The sequence below is a fragment of the Alternaria incomplexa genome, assembly GCF_024043165.1.
Source record: "Alternaria incomplexa strain BMP 0042 chromosome Unknown scaffold_4, whole genome shotgun sequence".
Taxonomy (NCBI): domain Eukaryota; kingdom Fungi; phylum Ascomycota; class Dothideomycetes; order Pleosporales; family Pleosporaceae; genus Alternaria; species Alternaria incomplexa.
In genome coordinates this window covers 56,130-74,411 of record NW_026249853.1, presented here as the reverse complement: position 1 = coordinate 74,411, position 18,282 = coordinate 56,130, and the positions used below count along the sequence as shown (strand labels likewise).

Here is an 18,282-nt window from a genome sequence, read left to right as displayed (position 1 = left end):
AAAAGTATCGCGTTCGAAGAGACTAAAAGAAGAGTTATCACAACGGTAAAGCCTCTGTCAATCCCACGTAGCCAAAGCAGTACGATAGGGCTAAGAAGAGTAGCTATGAGCGCTCCCACGAGCACAAATGGGAAGACAACAGCGAAGACCGTCGTAGACGTTCCCGATAGAAACCTGCTGATAGTGTTGTGCAACCATCCTAAAACTATGCGTGTTGGTATTGGCTGATTGTGCGGGACGTGCGATTCAGCGTGAATTTGACTTAAGATCTGGGTCTTATATTCGATGAGGCGGGAGCTGCGAATACTGAGGCGCATAGCGTAAGCTACAAAGACAGTGGCTATGGCAGCGAGCGTGAAGACGTAAAGTGGCACTCCGTCGCTCAGTTCCTTGACTTGCATACTGAACAGGCTTGCGACAAAGGACAGCGGAATAAAGACGAATGCTAGCTCGGTGAGTTTGGACACGCTCTCAGCTTCCGCGATGCTTCGTCGGCTGTCAACTATTTGCATTTCTGTAAGCAATGCTGTGGAAGATCTCTCGACGAGATTGAGACTGTTCCTCAAGGTTTGACTCGTGTCTCTTGCGAGTCTTTCCGATGGTAATTCGGTTCGTTGATTGCCGCCAAGGTAGAAAAGTTCCTTATCGTTCTGAAAGTGTATCAAGGACCGCAGTTGCTGGTCCACATCCGCAAGGCTAGAATTGAAGCGATGAAGCAGCTTTCTCCAGTATGTAACCCGCTGTTGCATGACATCTTCATCCAGCATGTCTTGGCGTATACAATGCAATGAATCGCGTATGACATCAGTCAGATTATGACAATCATCGTGAATGATTCTGAACAGTATCTGGAGTGGGTCTAATAGTAGAATCACGAGGTCAGTGTATGTCTCTCATGCGTATCGTACAGAGACGCTTACCGTGTATCGTTTCCTTGCCTTTTCCTGTCGGCTGCAAAGCAGCTTGAAACTCGCCTATTACGGAGAAGGGTATATGGAGGCGTTCGATGTGCGATGGCATATCAAGCGTGGTGAATGTGTCGCCGAGCATCGCGGAAGATGACGATCCAGCTTTGATAGGATAATATGGAATTACCCGGTCATAATCGTGGGCTCGGTGCTCGGAATGGTTACTCCTTGCCCGATTCAGATCGATTTTGTCTGCTGTGTTGTGTGTGGTTCTAGTCGGTGAGATGCCACTTTTGCGGTTCCGGCTTGACTTCCGTTCGATGGCGAATCTCGTATTCCGCTGTCGAGCTGATGACATCGCTCCTACAGCGTCAATTGTAGCGCCCGTGACATGTGCACGGCTCATCTTAGCTTCCGCCGATGAGTGCAGAAATGTTACACCCGCAGGCTTTTTTGCTGGGACGACTAACAAGCTGTTAGTCTTTCTGGGTGAATCAACTGGGCGTGATCACGGTAAAGTTTCCTGACGTCTACATGTGCGATCTGAAAGTCGATGCTTCTGTGGAACGACTGATTGCCAACAAGATTTACGTGAGAGGTACGAATTGGAAGTCTCTCATACGCTCTCTGTGCGGCGTTGCGAAAACATGTATGCTCCAGAGAATGCTCATACTTACAGGGATGGGTATCGGGTAAACCAGCGTGTGGTAGCGGATCATCCACTGCAACATTTACATTTGATGCGAGCGAAGATCTTGCCGATTCTGGATGCGCAGCTGCAGTAGAGAGAGGGCGTTGTTGCGCAGCCCAGCTCTCAATGCGATGGCTCTGAGGTTCCTCCGTGTTCGGAGCATTGTCACGTACTATCTTGAGTTTGGAACGAGCGACATCCTTCTGCTGGTCTTGATTGGTACTCCATCCAACCCTAGTGAAGGGCAGCGGATCTAGTAGCACAATAGCTGGCATCGTCAGAATATTTGCAACTAGTTTTGGAGTCATTTGGGAAATTCCCTTCGCATACCAAATTTACAGCCGTCAATCCGCCTTGTAAATATTGTTACCCTCTCTTCCCATGCAATAGGGTACTCGGTGTCAGAGCCCTTTACATAAGCTCCGGGACTTGGGCACAATTTCACGTTGCGACGCAAGATATTAGCAGTTGTTTGCAACTTATGAACCTTCCCACAGCCTTCAAGCATGCAATTGACTTTCGGACGTAGATTGCTGAGCAGCTGACTGCGGAAGTTTGAAGCCACAGGAAGTAAAGGAATTACAGGCCGGAACCAGGTCAGCGAAGAACAATCAGGACTAGAGGAGTGATTCAACCACCGCGCTGGCTTCTTGTCATCGAATGATTCGCCTGCAAAGCCGGACCCATCCAAATGTTTTTCGAACACACCTGGTGGAATTTGGAAGGTGGCACCCAGGTAATCAATCAATGAAGGATTTAGATCTTCCACAAAGATCATTCTGAGATGACACCGAGCTGGAGTACGCCTTAACGTATTCCGGAAGTCCTCATATGTCGGTGCCGAACGCGAGTGTGCATCAGGCCAGAGAGCTTGGAGAGTAGAGGCACTAGGCTGCTGTGTCTCAAGTATATCATATAACATGATGTGTGAACTCCAAATGTGCCGTGTAGTTACGGCACTAGCATGATGTAGATTCGAAAAGCGGTTGGCCGATGTGAGCAGACCCATGCGATAGATCTCTGCCTCATTGTTGTTCGCCGCCTGTTGCACCTCCTGTTGTTGCTGCTTTGGTTTTTGTCGGAGTTTCCCGCTTGACTCCAATGCTATTAAGACTGCTTTCCAGAGCTTGCTCAGCTCTGGTCGTCGCGGTGCATCGCCTTCGGGTCGCTGCCTGATTGGTTCACGCTCTGGTGAACGCGATTGCTGGAATTGATCCCTCGCGTTTCTGTCCTTCACTTTCGGAGATTCTTCTCTTTTTATCGCTTCTTCTTCGGAGACTGCATCTGCTCGGAACTTTGCTCTCCCACGTTCGCGCATCCCCCCAGAAGAAGCTGCCCGTTCTGGTCGCACTATTGATCGTTCCACGGACTTGGGTTCGCTAGTCCGACATAGATCTCGGATGGACGGCTGATCTATTGAAGATGAACGAGATGAGGGTAGAGTGATTGCGCTTGCGCTGGTCGTCCGGCACTCTGACGGTAATCGTCTCGGGTGGCGGGTCTGTAGATCATCTAGTGATGTGCGGGGTCTTGCCTGTTGTTGAAGGATGAGAGATGGTGCGGAACTCGTCAAGATCTTACCGCGGTAATCTGCACTTGGAGTTCTAGAGTGTCCAGAACTGCAATCATCAATCGATCCGTCCTTGGTCTTGTAGTCTGCCCGTGGGTGAGCGTCATTTTGGCCATTGTCCTGCTGCAAATCCTCAAGTGCTGGCCCATCGTCTCGCGTGTAACCCGGTGAATCTTTGGGACTGTATACACTGTCTTCCGAACTCCTTTCATGACCACATGTTGCTTGTTGGTCGTCCTCCATCTCTGCGCCTACGACCCACGCTCGTGTTCACCGGCAAGGCAATGTTGACCCCTGCAATTTTCTTGTTTGGCGCTCGCTAATGTGTCCAGGGTTTGTGTTCTGCGTTTCCGCGCATCAATAAGAAAGACGTTGTATGCCCATTGTTGTATCGTGGTTCGTAGCTGTTAGTTTCAGGTGCGGCTGAAGAAGTATAGGTAGGCGTTCTGCATGGATGCAGGTTGAGTTTGTGGTTGTATCACTGATGCGAGGCCGGAGGTAAGCCCGTCGGGCTGTCCAGCATCGAGGTAAGCGCCTGGTGGCACAGTCGTGCAGTGTGCGTGCAGCTACATGCATGCGACGTATCACACATACGCCAAAACGTCTGCGGGGCGGCTTAAAAACCAGTCGAGAGCCGCACTTCCCGCAAGGAAATTTACACCACATCAATTGGAACCTGCACATCGGCATATACTGTATGAAAGAACTAATATCAGCTTGAAAGCCAGATATTCCATACTTCAGATGCGTGTTGTGAATCAGCTCTAAGCGCGTGATTCTTGAATACCGAGGTAGCGATGGCGAACCTACGCTTTGCAGTGTCTTTTCAAAGTCAGTCAATTTAAAATATAGTTCTCTGTCTAAACTGACCATGTCAACAGGACTAATTCCGTTCTTCGGCTATCATCATATGTTGATGATTCTGCTGACTGTCGTGATTGTACTGAATTGTAAGCTACTGATCTGAAGTTCATGGATTAGTATCATACTTACTGTATCCATAGCAATATCTCTGGCTGGGTGCGCAAGCTATTCGACCATGACAAACATCTACGTCCTCGGTTTATCGTATACGAACTCGACTTCGAAACGCACTACTGAAGGTCATGATGTGTTGCTTGACACATTGAATGGCCTGAAAGGATCCGCCGAGCTTGAAGTCCGAGCGGGCTACTTTGGGATGTGCGTGCGCCAACGTGGTATCGTCTGGCTTTGTAGCTCCGACCATAATGGTCTGGCGCAGCAAATTGGGTACGAAAATGACCCGCTGAACTTGATAGGAGCTGCTGCAAAGTTCAAGAACGAAGTTCTCTTCTCCGGTCTTCTATTCATTGCTGTAGTCCTCGCATTTGTCACTATATTGCTTCTCGCAACATTTCCGGGGTGGCACGAAGAGCGAGATGAACGAACGGGGTCTGACGTAGATGTAAGACCCTTTCCGTCGCGTCCCGTCTCACAAGTTGCGCTCGCAGCGAGTTTTGTTGCTGCAGTGCAGCTACTTATCGCGAGTTTGTGGCAGCATGTGGGATCTGTGGGTGCAGCTGCAATGGCAGAGTCAGCCAACTACGGGAATATCCGAACGGATATCGGAGTCAGCGCAATCACTATGGTCTGGGTTGCCTTTACGTTACAGATTACTGTTGCTATAGGTCTACTCGTTATGGTTCTTTCCATTATCATATTAGATAGATTGACCGATAACGATTCGGATTAATGTTGCGCGCCAGGAACGTAGGAGAACACGAGTAATGGTGACGAGAGTTCACGGTAGATGACCCCGGGCCTCCTCAGATTCATGTGAAGCGAGATGACGTATGGGTAAATTGGATCCAATTGGAAGCAGGCCCGTGCTCAGTGCGCGCTCTCCGAGGCTACCTAGGTATTTCGAGGCCTCATCTTGACCGGATGCACCCACATTCTAGCATCTTCACTGGGAATCAGGATATATTATTACTAGCAACGAACGCATACAGAGATTACCTCAAGAACCTCGTAGATGCACGTGAATCATTTCGATGACGTACATGGGTAGCTTCCTGGGCTTCTTCTCGGAGGCCAAACTGGTTCCGCACCCCAACGAACAATACCATCGGCGACAACACCGACATTCTCGTCCCACAGCGGATGGATCGCGGATCATCTCCGTGGTAGGGAATATGCAGCGCGAAGACGTGGGCTTCTACCCCGCACATCTGGGGTAAAGCCGCAACTGGTATATCCGGATGCGTTGTTCCGCTGTGGGATAACGAAGTAAGATGGATATTCTGAACTATATAACCATTGACCAAAGCTATACGGAAGGTGCAAGAACCTTCGCTCACAATAGACTACCTAGAGTTGCTCAGCTATCGTATACGAGAATATCACCATGGACAAGCCTATAGAACCCGAGAAGCAGGAACACCTCGAAGATGTCGACATCGACACGGTCAAAAACCATGATGAGACGCTACAAGAGCACGGGGAGATAGACGTCTATGACGAAAAGTACAACAAGAAACTCAACCGGCAACTAGACCTACGCGTTCTACCTCTGTGTTGCTGGGTATATCTCTTGAATTTTCTTGATAGGGGTATGGTCCTCATCATCTCCTACCATCTCAGCACCCGCGTCAATCGCTAAAATTAATAATAGGAAACATTGGTAATGCTCGCGTGCTCAACACAGAGACAGGCGACGACATGCTCAGTAATACGGGCCTGACACCTCACGGCTACGCTCTGACCGTCACTCTCTTCTCCGTCGCGTATGCCGTGTTCGAAGTACCAAGCAACTTCGTTATGAAGCACTACATCCGACCTTCTAGATGGCTCGGCATCCTTCTTTTCGCTTGGGGAGCCTTAACGATTGGGTTTGCGGGTGTACAGAACAGTGCTACGATCATCGCTTTGAGGTTCTTGATCGGAGTCTTCGAAGCCGGTTTCTTTCCTGGTGTGTTACAATGAGACATGGAGGTTGATGAACTTGCGCTGATTACGTATCGAAGGAATTGTCTACTTCATCACGATCTGGTACCGCTATAACGAGCGGGCTGTTCGCATCGCTCTCGTCATCGCGTTCTGCAACCTTGCTGGTGCCTTCGGAGGCGCCATCGCATTCGGAGTCGGCCATATCAACGGAGCGGCAGGTCTTGAAGGATTCCGCTGGCTCTTCATCATCGAAGGAATTATCACCCTACTATCGGCGTTCCTTCTGTGGTTCTTCCTGCCCGACTACCCAGCTAGAGCGAAGTGGCTCAGCAACGCCGAAAAGAAATTCGCTATTGATCGTCTGGCTGACCGAGGCGGTGGATATAATCAGGAACATGCTAGCAAGAAAGAGATTTTGGACACCTGCTTCAGTCCACGCATGCTGCTACACTACATTGCGTATGTAGCCGACGTCGTTCCTCAGGGGTCATTCACGTTCTTTACGCCCACTATCGTTACCGGACTAGGCTACGAGTCCATTCATGCACAACTTCTGACTGTCCCACCATGGGTCGTGGGCTTCTTCGTAGCCATCACAATCTCTTACTCTGCGGACCACTTCAACGCTCGTGGGTGGCATATCACCATCGCATCACTCATAGGAGGTACTGGCTGGCTGACCGCTGGCCTTCTTCCCGCCGACGCCTATGTTCAGCGCTACGGCTGCCTATGTATGGCCGCTGCAGGTGCCTTCCCTGCAGCACCTTCCATGACGAATTGGGTGACCTGCAACTCGCCGAGCTTCCTCACCTTGCCACTCGCAATCGCGCTGCACAACAGCTGCGCAGGTATTGGTCAGATCATTGCGCAATGGATTTGGATGAACGACGAGCGAAGTCAAGGCTTCCCGACAGGCAACTTCGTGTGTGCGGCATGTAGCTTCCTGGTGGCGGCAATCGCTACAACACTCAGGCTGTGGTATGGGAGGATGAACAAGCTTGAAAGGTCAGACAGTAGGGGTGATCAGAGGGTTTGGGCATTGTAGCGGTATTCATTGGCTGGCATAACCCCCTGATACAAATGTCGCACTATGATATTAAGAACGTATGATAGTCTATGTCTCTTTTACTGCTTTAGCAACCATCTCTTCAATGCCTTAGTCATGACTTCATGGGTTCGGCTCGTCAGGTGCCCTGAATTGTACCAAAAGTACGTATCCAAGTCCGTGCATCCATACTGACTTGGGTTTGTTAGGATATCTGGCTGATTATATCCAGGGCAGTAGTCGGTGACGTTTTTGAACCCGTAGTCTTGGTAATGATCCAAAACGTAGTTCAAAACACTATTCACGTCGAACTGAAGCACCTTCACGTCCTTATGATTGGACTGAAAGTCGTTGGCATGTGCAGCGTGGATCGTGTTGAAAGAAGCAACGAGCGACGCGTTGACATTGGGCGTGCCTGGTCCACGATCCAGAGGCGGTAGATTCATGAAGAGGAAGTCCTTGTAGCCAAGCTCATAGATCTTCTCCACGTTCTCAAAAACTCGGTCCTGGATCTTCTCGTAGAGTGGTGCAAAGGATGCGTTCTTGCCTTGGGTGGATACAAGGTCATTGATGTCGTTGATGCCGATCCATATCGCTACGAGCGCTTTCTTCTTGTTGAGATGAATAGATTCGAGAGCTGGATTGCCGTAGGAGGCAAACTGTTCGATCTGCCGTTCGAGTGAGACAGTATGGTTGTGATGAAGGGGTGTGAATCCAGCTTCCTCGATAGTGTTCGCGCCAGCATATGCAAAGTCCCAAAGCTGAACGTCGCACTCTCTTGGATTGTGCAAACCATCCTCGACACCACATCCAGTCAAAAGCTCCACCCAATTAGGGCCACCTTCTGCCGTTCCCGTAAGGTTCTGCACGATACGATTCGAGAAGAGCTGTGCGGGCGTAAAAGAGAAGTTGAATTCATCGCCAATGAAGGTGTAGTTTTGATGGCCGAGGGTACCCTGCACGTATGTGTAGCTATCCCCAAAGGCTATCAGAGATTCTGTGGAATGCGATTTAAAAGAGCTTTGTTTCTGCTTCGGATGCGTGGGGGCAGCATTTGCATGCACAAACAGTGTCAAGACGACGCTTGAACTCGCGGTGAGCTTCATATCGGCAGAGCGGAAAACGTTTTCGAAGGCTTGATGATCGTCACAATGATCTCTAACAAGCTTGGCTACTATTTATATCGGCGCAGTCGGTATAGATGGATCTTCGGCAGCGTGGGTTTAACGGAACAATTACCCCCGACTGGTGGCGCTGCGGGAAATCTGGAGCTGGACTTTTCCGGGGTAGATTGACGATGATGCGGGGTATCCCAGTTACCCCGAGCCTCGTTCAGGCGTAGCATCAAGTAAGGACCACAAAGCAGCTTCCGAGCTTGCAGTCTCGTCCTTGGAGGAAATACAGTCGTGGTAATGTCGTACGCCTTTGTACTCGTACCACCATCGCCCCGGATAATGACGCGTTCGATCTGCTTTCACAAAGCCCATATCTTGCAAAGTCCATATTGGGTCAACTTTATTTTCTTTTTGTCCACAAGCAAGTAGACCAGTGACGAAAGGCTGCAACGATACAACATGAGCCAACGGGACACCCATTCTCAATGGTAAGTCCTGCCACCACCAATTCGAGGCGTCCATGCAGAAAAATGGACCAAGGATTCTGATGGCATCAAGGTAGACGTCTTCCCTGGTGTTCGAATAATCCACGATAGGCCGTAGCGTTTCAGAGATGAGGCCGAGCATACCGTATAGCTTGTCTCGAGGGTCTTCGCAGCCCATGCTAGAAAATTGACGTAGTAGATTGCACAGTAGATGCGAATACCCAGGTCGAACAGGCTCCGCGTGTGCATAACGATTAGAAAGTAAATACGTCATTGGCGACAGAGTTGGATGTTCCAGAAATCCAGCAAACAATGCAGCCTTGAAGAGGACATCCCAGTCCATCCAGACGTGACCGCACAGGATATGTGCCTTTTTGGGTAACATTACTTCCTGCACGATCCATAGACGCGTGAAGTAACGGTTTCTCAGGATAGCCTCAGTATTCTCGGCATTCCTGTTTTTGGAGTACCTTCGCGCTGCTCTTAACGAAGACAAATCTAACCAAACAATGACATAGATGCATTCGGAGTAAATTCGAGCCATTAGGCGAACTTGATGATTACGTTCCGCCGTGTCCTGTTGGTTGATACATATCTGAGTGATGAGATTAGTCCATGCATGCATAGCCAAGTAGATGTAGGACCTACCTGATCGATCCAGAGGTACTGGGTATTGGCTCCGTCTGAGCGAAAGGCGGAAAGGAAATCGAACAAGTTCATTCTAACAGCGAGCAGCTTGTTATTGATAGCGATATACCTATTATCTGATGGTCCACCCCAAGTGTATGACAGAGCGATGAACTCGGGTGCAGTGTTGATGTCGAATATCTCAAGTTCGCAGTAAATGAAGTCGCGCTTGTATAGCGTATTGGCCACAGGTTGAGATCGCAACAATCTTGCGAGACGGATCTGCTGCTTTGATCCGTCCAGTTCTCTATACCTGTAGAAGTCCGATGTCTGCGGCATTCTCGCTGCGTTGCCGACTGAGTTGTCGGGCTTGTCCACCTCATCAATCAAAGACTGAATGGTATGCTCCGGTACCAAGATAAGCCTAGAGTTGAGCTCAAATTGGATCTAGCGCCTCGTAGAAAATAAGGTAACGACGCGCAAAGCGATTGAGTGAAGTCGTGTATGAAGGCAAAAGCGAACGAAGAAGGAAGGACTGAGCCGTTTAGCACAGCCCCACCTCAGCCGCAGACTAGTATCTAGGGCTCTTTTCTCTACTCAACCGACTTACGGGAGAAACGTATATGAGCGCGTTGCCCAACGATTGCCTTAGCAATAGAGCTTGTTATCTAAAATGGTATCAATGCTACAAGATACAATGGTGGTACAAAAGAAGCGGCACAGCCTTACTCTTCGAAAAAGTCACCCCAGCTAAACCCACCACCATCACCACCGTCTCCAGCATCGCCACCACTCTGTCCACCCTGTCCACCCCAGAAGTCCTGATCTTGACCCCGAGATCCGACGCCAGGATCTTCGCCCCAGACATCTTCACCGACTTGGCCTGTACCTGGCTGTTGATCGGGGTTGGGCTGATACGGATCGGTCGCTTGTGGGGAAGCATCGTCTTCTTGTTGCCTGGCTTCTCGCCCTCTTTGCATAGCTTCGTAGCCCGCCATTGTAGCTGCACCTGTCGCAGCACCCTCTCCAGCTCCCAGTCCGCGCGCTGCAGTGCCAACCTCACCTGCAATACCGCTTTCGCCAGCAGCACCTACGGCCCCAGCACCGGCAGCACCCGCTTCACCAGCTGCAGCACCTCCCGCGGCTTCACCACTGCCACCTACCCATGGCATCCACATTGGCCACATGCCACCAGAACCACTATGTCGACTGAAATAGTCAAAGTCGATGCTAACAGCCGTAGCAAGCATTACGGCGCGTTGATCAAGGGTCATGCCAGGGTAGTCTTCTAGTGATGGTCGGCTCTGCTCACCAGTTTTGGAAACCATGCCTGACGGCTCACTTGCCAGCCCGGCAGCGTCCATTCTCAACGCATAAACACCCGTATCAGTGAATATTTCGCGCGCGAAGCCTCCGAAGTTGCGGTTAACAGAACCCGCTAGCCGCCCGTCTTCAGACATCAAGCTGAAGTCCCAGGACAAAAAGGGTTCGTCAACCCTGGCAAACTGGAGCATGCCCACTTCTCGGGTATCGCCTTCTGCTACTGCCACGGCTTTAGAGTCTGAGATTGGCAGGTCACCAGAGGACAGTTGGGGCGCGTCTGGTCCTGCGGCGGCGTCCTCGAGATTCCTTGCGAGATACAGGTTGTACTTCCTTCGTAATGGTGCCCACTCCTGTTCCGAAGCTCCGATAATCCTCATGTCTCGGAGTGCCAAAGTTGAGACATTTGCGCTCGTTTGGTTGGCTATGCTTTTGACACTCGTGCCTTGCAGACTTGCCGAGCTGGTATAGGTGCTCTCATCGGGCCCTACCGCATCATACACGCGTATTCTCGAGTTGATCCAGCTGAAAGGTCTATGAAACCTTAGTATTTCCTTTTCGTCCCGGTCAAAGACGTGAGTCGTGAAGCTGCGGTGCGTCTTGAACATCTGTCTCGCCATGGCGTTCCCTATGCCATGGTCTTGCTCGGCGAGATATCCAATATGATTACCGTGCGGGTCCATGATAACGTAGCGGTTCGCTTGCTCGAAGCCCATGAGCACGTTCATCATTTCCAGCTGCCGTTGTACTATAAGAGACGAGTTGTCCAGAAGACGCATGGCGGGGTGTGTCTGCTTTAGGACGGCGTTCGGGTCTTCGGGCATGTACACGGGCGTTACGAGGTTGTTCTCGGAGTCGGGCGTGGTCGAGAGGGCGTTGGACACGGCGTCCACTTTCGATGTCTCTTTGGGGGCCCCATCATGTGTGTTTGATGAGGAATCGTTGCTAGGTGGTCTCGTAGAATATGCTGAGGTCGTTGGCGGCGTCGTGTTGCGCGGTAGGCGACTGCGAAGGGCTAGCCGTGGTATGCTTTTCGTGGTGATTGATCGAGCGCTCTGGCGTGGCAGTCGTAAAGACCATCTTGCCGCTGGCAGCATCTTGAAAGCTGTTCGGTATATATCTAGAGCTGCTGTATGTTTGGAGTAAGTCTCTGATCAGGCAGGAACTATTCGTGTAAGAGGTGCAGATGCCTAATCGCTTTCGCGTGGCGTCACGAAGACGTTCTTTACTTTCTCGGAGGTAGCTGCTCTTATTACGTCACAACAGGCGTTCCTAGGGCAAGCACAAGCCCCAGCCGCAGTCTATGGGTATCGTGAAGCATATACTGTGTGCGACTGTCAACGACCGCTACGCGCATTCAAAAACCAGTGGTACGGTGGCTGTCGTGTGTTAGGAACTGGACTGCTGTGCGGTCGGCCAAGACGGCCAATCAAATCCGGCCTTGGCAAACAGTCATCTCCAAACTTTTTGCGCTCTCCTCTCACCTTCAGCACCACTCCACCATGAAGCTCGCAACGCTCGTCGACGACGCCATTACCTGAAGTCGCAAAGGCCGGGTAAGTACCAACGATTCCCTTTCACGTGTTTCACTGTCTTATGATGACAACTTTTCACTTATACGATTGCCGGCGCATGCATTCACTTGACTGCGTTTGGCTCTCGATGCTGTTTCCGTTACAATAGACTACAACGGTATCTGATCGACATTACTTGCTACACTTCACATTGCCTCAAAACCCGCGCAGGACTAACGCGAGTACAGTTTCGTCGAACATCGAGCTGGACTGAGGCATGTCTTCGACTCAGCAGCTTGAGCATGCTGTTGCTGCAAGCGAGGAGCGCCCAGAGGGTCTACCTCAGCCGAACCAAGAACCAGCCAACGGTGTTTCGAGGAAACCTCGCCCAAAACGACCCAACTATAACGAAATACATGCGAAGCCTCTGCCACTAGACGTATATGCGCTGCCTGCCTTCATCCCGCACAACCCCATTTCCATCGTGCGACTATTCATCAGCCTGATTTCGCAGTCGCTGTGGTCGCCCGAGTCACACATCGTCATCCACAGAGCATACTACTCTGCAGAGACCGAGTCAATCCACGTCACCGATCCGGCCTCCATCCGAGCTCTTTGGGAACAAGGCTTCTGGGGCAAAGGGTCCCTCAGCCGAAGTGAACCACAGTGGTTAGTCGCTGAAAAGCGAAGGCGAGGTGCCCAGGCGTCCAAGACAAGCACCGAGGTTACACAATCAAGGCGGGAAGAGCGCAGACAATTCAAGTTAGAGAGAGCCAAGGCGCAGCGCGAGGCTATTGAGCAACAGCTACGGCAAGAAGGCAAGATCGTATCCGACGCCAACATCAACAAGCTCGTAGGTAGCGACGCCAAGGACATCACCAAGCCAGAAGATGCAACAGCAACTCCGGCGATCAATGAAAACACAGATGGCCCTGCCGCACCGGCCGACGCTGAAGCTGATCTAGAGGTTGACATTGTGGATCTTGAGCATCTTCAGCTCACACCCGAGGAGGCTTTCTTCCTGACATACGTCCTTGGTGCTTTGCAAGTCGTCAACGTGGACACCCAGGCTCCCATGGATCTTGCACAACACTACCCAGCATGGTACCTCTTGCGTGTATACTGCGCCCATGCGTCCAGTTCTGGCGAATCCGATGATCTCAAAAGAGCTTTGACGCATCTTCGTACTGCGTACCGTATGAGCAATGACGCTACTCGAGTGGATCCTGCTATGACGTGTATTCCGCCTATTGAGCCTGACAACCCTTTCCTGATGAAATACGTTGTCTTTCACCACTTCCGATCCCTGGGCTGGGTCGTGCGGCCTGGTGTCAAGTTCGCTGTCGACTACTTGCTCTACATTCGCGGTCCTGCGTTCACACATGCCGAGTTTGCGATCATGATCATTCCTTCCTACTCAGCCCCATACTGGACCGAGCAAACGGACGGTCAAGCCCAAGTCAGAGCCGCGGAAAAGGAGCGCAGGGACTGGTGGTGGTTCCATCGCGTAAACCGAGTGCAAACCCAGGTCATGAAGACACTGATGCTGGTCTACGTTGAAGTACCGGCACCGTGGGATGCGGATTATATGAGCTTGGATGGGTTCAAGCTTGACATTGGTAGCATTTTAAAGAAGTACACAGTTCGAGAGTTCGTCTTCAAGAGGTGGAGTCCAAGCAGAAACAGAGATTGAGCTACGGAATACTGGAGTCGATACCGGTAGAGACGAAGCTGTACGAGTTATGAAAGCCGATGAATACATATACCACATACCAACCTTGACCTACTCCCGCTTACGTCACACACGATGCTTACACCAAGGACTCAATATTGACATTTCAGTGATCCACATTGAGGAGTAAGTATATGCGAATCGAGCATTGACTCAGAGCAAGACTGGGCAGCCGGGCAGGGAAATAGGCGATTGGCCCCTTGATTACACGAATATTTCACTCTCGACGCTCGAGCTCGAGCTTCTTAGAGCACGCCATCAAGTACCCTTCTAATGTATATATATTCAAGACCTTGCCCTGATTTCGATTCGATCGTCCCCTGCATAAACACCCATAACCACACGTGGGAGCTCGACCGTACACACAGCCTTTCGAAGCTCGGGTCGACTTACAGCTCAGTCTTCAATCACAACCACATCGTCGATCACCATACCGACCTCCCGTCGCGTCGCTGACATCATGATTCCACAAGATGCAGCCCCTCCCGCACAAGGCCCGAACGAAACCAGTTACTTCTTTAGCCTACTCAATCGCGACGTCCGAAACCTAATCTACGATCATATGACGCTTGGTCAAATTCGTAACAAAGACGGGACCCATTGGATTGGCTTCAGAGGTACCTGTCGGCAGGCAAAACAAGAAGCTGAAGAGGAGGGCGTGCGCCATCTATGGATATACGTCCAGGATATTTGCAGTAAATTCACCAAGACTACAGGATTTGATCTGAGGCTACCGCGTCAACTGAAAAAGATGGAAGACTTTATTGGACTGACAGAATTGACGCTGATCACCAACGCACCTGTTCACATACTCGACCTTCGCCAGGATTGCTGTCCTCGCACTGGTCTCGAGGACTTGCTCTGTATTGAGATCGAGAGTATTGCTCTTCATTACACTGGTGAACAAACACCGGATAGCCCGAAAGATCTGACAGAAGCTGCCGTACTAATGCTATTATGCCTGGTGGAAAAGAGTTGGAAAAATCCCCACAGGATGGGTATCACACCGTGCTCGTTTCATAACAACGACATTACTATCTCGTGGGATTATCGCAGCCGTACTCGCGAGGATGAATACGAGAGCGTCCCAACCTACCAACTCAAGAAAGAACTTTGCAATTGAGGTGTCACATCAAAAGATATGCCACACCGCAAGCCCGCTGTGATAGACGTTCTTCTCTCACAAGATGCCAACAAGCTGCGTGCCATTAACGCCACAACTTCAGAGCCAGCTACAGGCTCTCCGCAAGTACTGGCTGGAAAACGGTTCTATGTTGTAGAGGTAGATGGCTCACTCGATACCATGGCGTTCGAAAGCGATATACCGCCTTTCCATGCGGATACCAACCTTTTCGATCCCCATAAATCAAGATTCTATGCAGACACATCGCTATTTTACGCTACCAACCGACGGAACTCCGTTGGCATGGTGCGTCTGGGTGAGATTCATTATTACTTTGGTGGAGGCATGTGCGAGTCCTTGATACAAGACGTGTGGGACGAAACGAGGAAAGAGGATCAAGACAGGGGCTCTGTACCAGTTCAGGTCTGCTGGAATGGTATCAAATATAACTAAGAGAATGAAGAAGCAGGAACTAAAGGCGACGCCAGGCTCTAGTACTCATAGTGTTTCGTATAGTAAGCGAGTCTTTTACCCCCAAAGCAGTTTTGCAACCGAACAGGATATATTGGTGCAGAGCGCTACATACTGTAGCACCCAAGACTATCTCATCGCCCCGTTCGCCCCTGGCGTAGTAAACTCCGGCGCAGCCTTCTTGACTCCAAACCTCTTGCCTAGAATCACAAACTGACCCACCAGAATCATTTGACTCCATTTTGGCCTATCACCATCGTATATCGCATCATGCAACAGGTCCTTGCATTTGTCCCACTCCAGAAACCCAAGAGCCTCGACATTCTCCTTCGTGATCAGTCTCTGGAACAACTGGTGGACAGGGCCATCGGGTTTGTACTTCACTGGAGCAGAGAAGGGGTGTTTTTTGCGAGCGTAGAGTTCAGGCGTGATGAATGGTTTCATGGCTTCTTTGAGAATCCACTTCTCGCTGAAACTGCGAGTTTGAGGGTCGTAGCGCAGCTTTACAGAGGGCGGAAGCTTCATCGCATATTCCGTTAAGCGATGATCGAGGAAGGGCTGACGGCCTTCGACACTGTGGGCCATCTCGCAGCGGTCGCCTAGTACGGTAAGTAGGCCGTTTGCGAGAGAGGACTTGATCCAGATGTACAGCGATGTATGAAGCGGATGCCACTTTTTGGCCATAAGCTCGCGGGTACGGCCATCGACAGCGTTCACGGCCGTAAGACGTTTGTCGCTCTGTCCAAACTCGTTGAAAACCCAAGGCGCAAAGAGCGGGTCACGGAGAGAAGCGGTCTGCGTAAAACCAAGGAAAGAAGTGTTGTTTACCTGGGCACGAATGGCAGCCGATGTCGCAAGTTCCTTTGGACCTGATGTCTCTGAGCCCTCTAAGCTCTTGAGTGTTGCCATGCGCTCTTCTTCCGGAACTCCGGAATTTGGTCTTGATAGATCTGGTTCGCGAACGAAATCCGTAAGGAGCTCCCGATATCCCGCAAAGTGTTCATCTGATCCTTCTCCAGTGAGGACGACCTTGATACCTTCATCGCTGGTAAGTTTCGAAAGCAAGAACTTGCCAACAGTGCCTAGATCAGTTACTGCTGCTTCGTTGTGCCAGACTGCGTTCTCGATGTTGGCGGCAAAGTTCTCCTCGGTCATCTCGCAGTGATGCATCTTGACTCCTAGCCATTCAGCTGTGCGACGTGCGATCGGCTCTTCATCGTGTTCTTCACCGATAAACTTGACGCTAAAGCAGTTGATCCGCTCTGATGCTGGAGCTGTGCCAAGCTGTGCGCCTTCAGTGTCCATCAGATGCTTGACCATGCCTGCTATTGCGCTTGAGTCGATGCCGCCGCTCAGGAATACTCCGATTGGTACATCCGCCCGAAGTCGATCTCGCACAGCATCAACAAGGTGTTTTCGGACACCCTGGATCATCTCATCTTCACCTCTCGTTTCGATTTCACGCTAAGCTTGTCAGCGATTTTGTGATGCACACGCCATAGCACATACCTTGTCTTTGAAGTCGACGTCCCAATACTTGTCTTGCGAGATGGTGCTGAACGATCTGCAGACGAGGTAGTGACCAGGCAGTATCTTCGAAACTCCTTGGAAGATGGTTCTTCCATCGCACAGCCAGCCCACGTCTTTGATGCTCTGCACGTCCCACTCAGGTTCCCATCCAAAGGGAAGAAATGCTTTCATTTCGGAAGCGATCTACCCAGTGGTTGTCAGTTCGAAGTATTTGCGACGAGTGAAGAGCGGCCATACCAGCAACTTGCCGTCCAAAATTGTGTAGTACATGGGCTTGATGGCATAGCGATCGCATGCGGCAATGAAGACCTGAGACTTGGAATCATATAGGCATAGTGAGAACTCTCCACGCAAGTGCGGAAGGAACGATAGACCATGCTTCTTGTAAAGCGCCAGTGCAATCTCAGAGTCTGACTGGCTCTTAAACCTGTAGCCTTCGGCACTAAGGCGATCCCGAATCTCTTCATAGCCGTACAGCTCGCCGTTGACTACAGCGTGAATATCATTGTCTGCATCGTGGAATGGTTGTTCTCCTTCTGGGTTCAAGTCGACGATCGCTAATCTGTTGTGCCCAAGAGCTAGATGATCAGGATGTTAGTCACGTGTTCTCCTTGCACCCGTAGTCATTTCTTGACGTACCCACGCGACAATCTTCGCTGATCCAATGACCATCTGCATCAGGTCCACGATGCTTGATGGTATCCAGACTCTTTTGCAATGTTTTGCTCAACTCTCCACGTTCCTTCGCTAACGGTCCATGACCCCGCAATGCGACCGCACAAGTGATGCCACACATGGTTGCGCGATCCAAGAGATCCAAAAGGAGAGAGCGTGCAGCGCTTCCCCATATCTTTTGATCCGAAGACCGGCGATACTTCCAAACATGACGTAGACACGAAAGTCGTAGCAGTGATCGTTCAATGAGGTTTGATCGTGCCTGATAAGCCCGCGTCGCTTGTTACTGGTTTGGGTGTTAGTGGATGCCCCTGGATCGCCCAGATCGCGCGGCTCCCAGCGGGATCTTCGGACTTTCAACAGCACGACCCCAGGTCTTCCACACATCTTCGGCTGTGTTATCGTGGTTGTTCCGCGATGGCTCCTAAAGCCAGCGTTCGTCATTCTCGACCGGCAAACCCCGGATGTAGCGACGGTATTCCCATCCACGCCATGCACACTTGAGACATTGCTTTTTGTGCTCGATACTCGGGCCCGCCATTCGATCTTCCGGCTCCGATGGGCGA

General features: G+C 50.8%; 5 protein-coding genes across 5 annotated transcripts; 2 read left to right on the top strand and 3 right to left on the bottom strand.

The window, feature by feature from the left end:
* Positions 1-5,537: 5,537 nt before the first annotated feature.
* Positions 5,538-7,124, top strand: J4E90_003213 (uncharacterized protein; the record flags this gene model as incomplete). The annotated part of the gene is made up of 3 exons (XM_051432784.1): positions 5,538-5,742; positions 5,805-6,101; positions 6,157-7,124. The coding sequence occupies 3 exons, from the start codon at positions 5,538-5,540 to the stop codon at positions 7,122-7,124; spliced, it is 1,470 nt and encodes a 489-aa protein (XP_051292682.1).
* Positions 7,125-7,204: 80 nt separating this feature from the next.
* Positions 7,205-8,230, bottom strand: J4E90_003212 (uncharacterized protein; the record flags this gene model as incomplete). Its single annotated transcript, XM_051432783.1, has 1 exon — positions 7,205-8,230. The coding sequence occupies one exon, from the start codon at positions 8,228-8,230 to the stop codon at positions 7,205-7,207; it is 1,026 nt and encodes a 341-aa protein (XP_051292681.1).
* Positions 8,231-10,076: 1,846 nt separating this feature from the next.
* On the bottom strand, positions 10,077-11,768 carry J4E90_003211 (uncharacterized protein; the record flags this gene model as incomplete). Its single annotated transcript, XM_051432782.1, has 1 exon — positions 10,077-11,768. The coding sequence occupies one exon, from the start codon at positions 11,766-11,768 to the stop codon at positions 10,077-10,079; it is 1,692 nt and encodes a 563-aa protein (XP_051292680.1).
* A 694-nt stretch (positions 11,769-12,462) lies between these two features.
* J4E90_003210 (uncharacterized protein) lies at positions 12,463-13,878 on the top strand (the record flags this gene model as incomplete). The annotated part of the gene is made up of 1 exon (XM_051432781.1): positions 12,463-13,878. One exon carries the CDS (start codon positions 12,463-12,465, stop codon positions 13,876-13,878), a length of 1,416 nt encoding a protein of 471 aa, XP_051292679.1.
* Positions 13,879-15,640: 1,762 nt separating this feature from the next.
* J4E90_003209 (uncharacterized protein) lies at positions 15,641-17,837 on the bottom strand (the record flags this gene model as incomplete). Its single annotated transcript, XM_051432780.1, has 4 exons — positions 15,641-16,975; positions 17,021-17,224; positions 17,279-17,619; positions 17,681-17,837. The coding sequence occupies 4 exons, from the start codon at positions 17,835-17,837 to the stop codon at positions 15,641-15,643; spliced, it is 2,037 nt and encodes a 678-aa protein (XP_051292678.1).
* Positions 17,838-18,282: the final 445 nt, after the last annotated feature.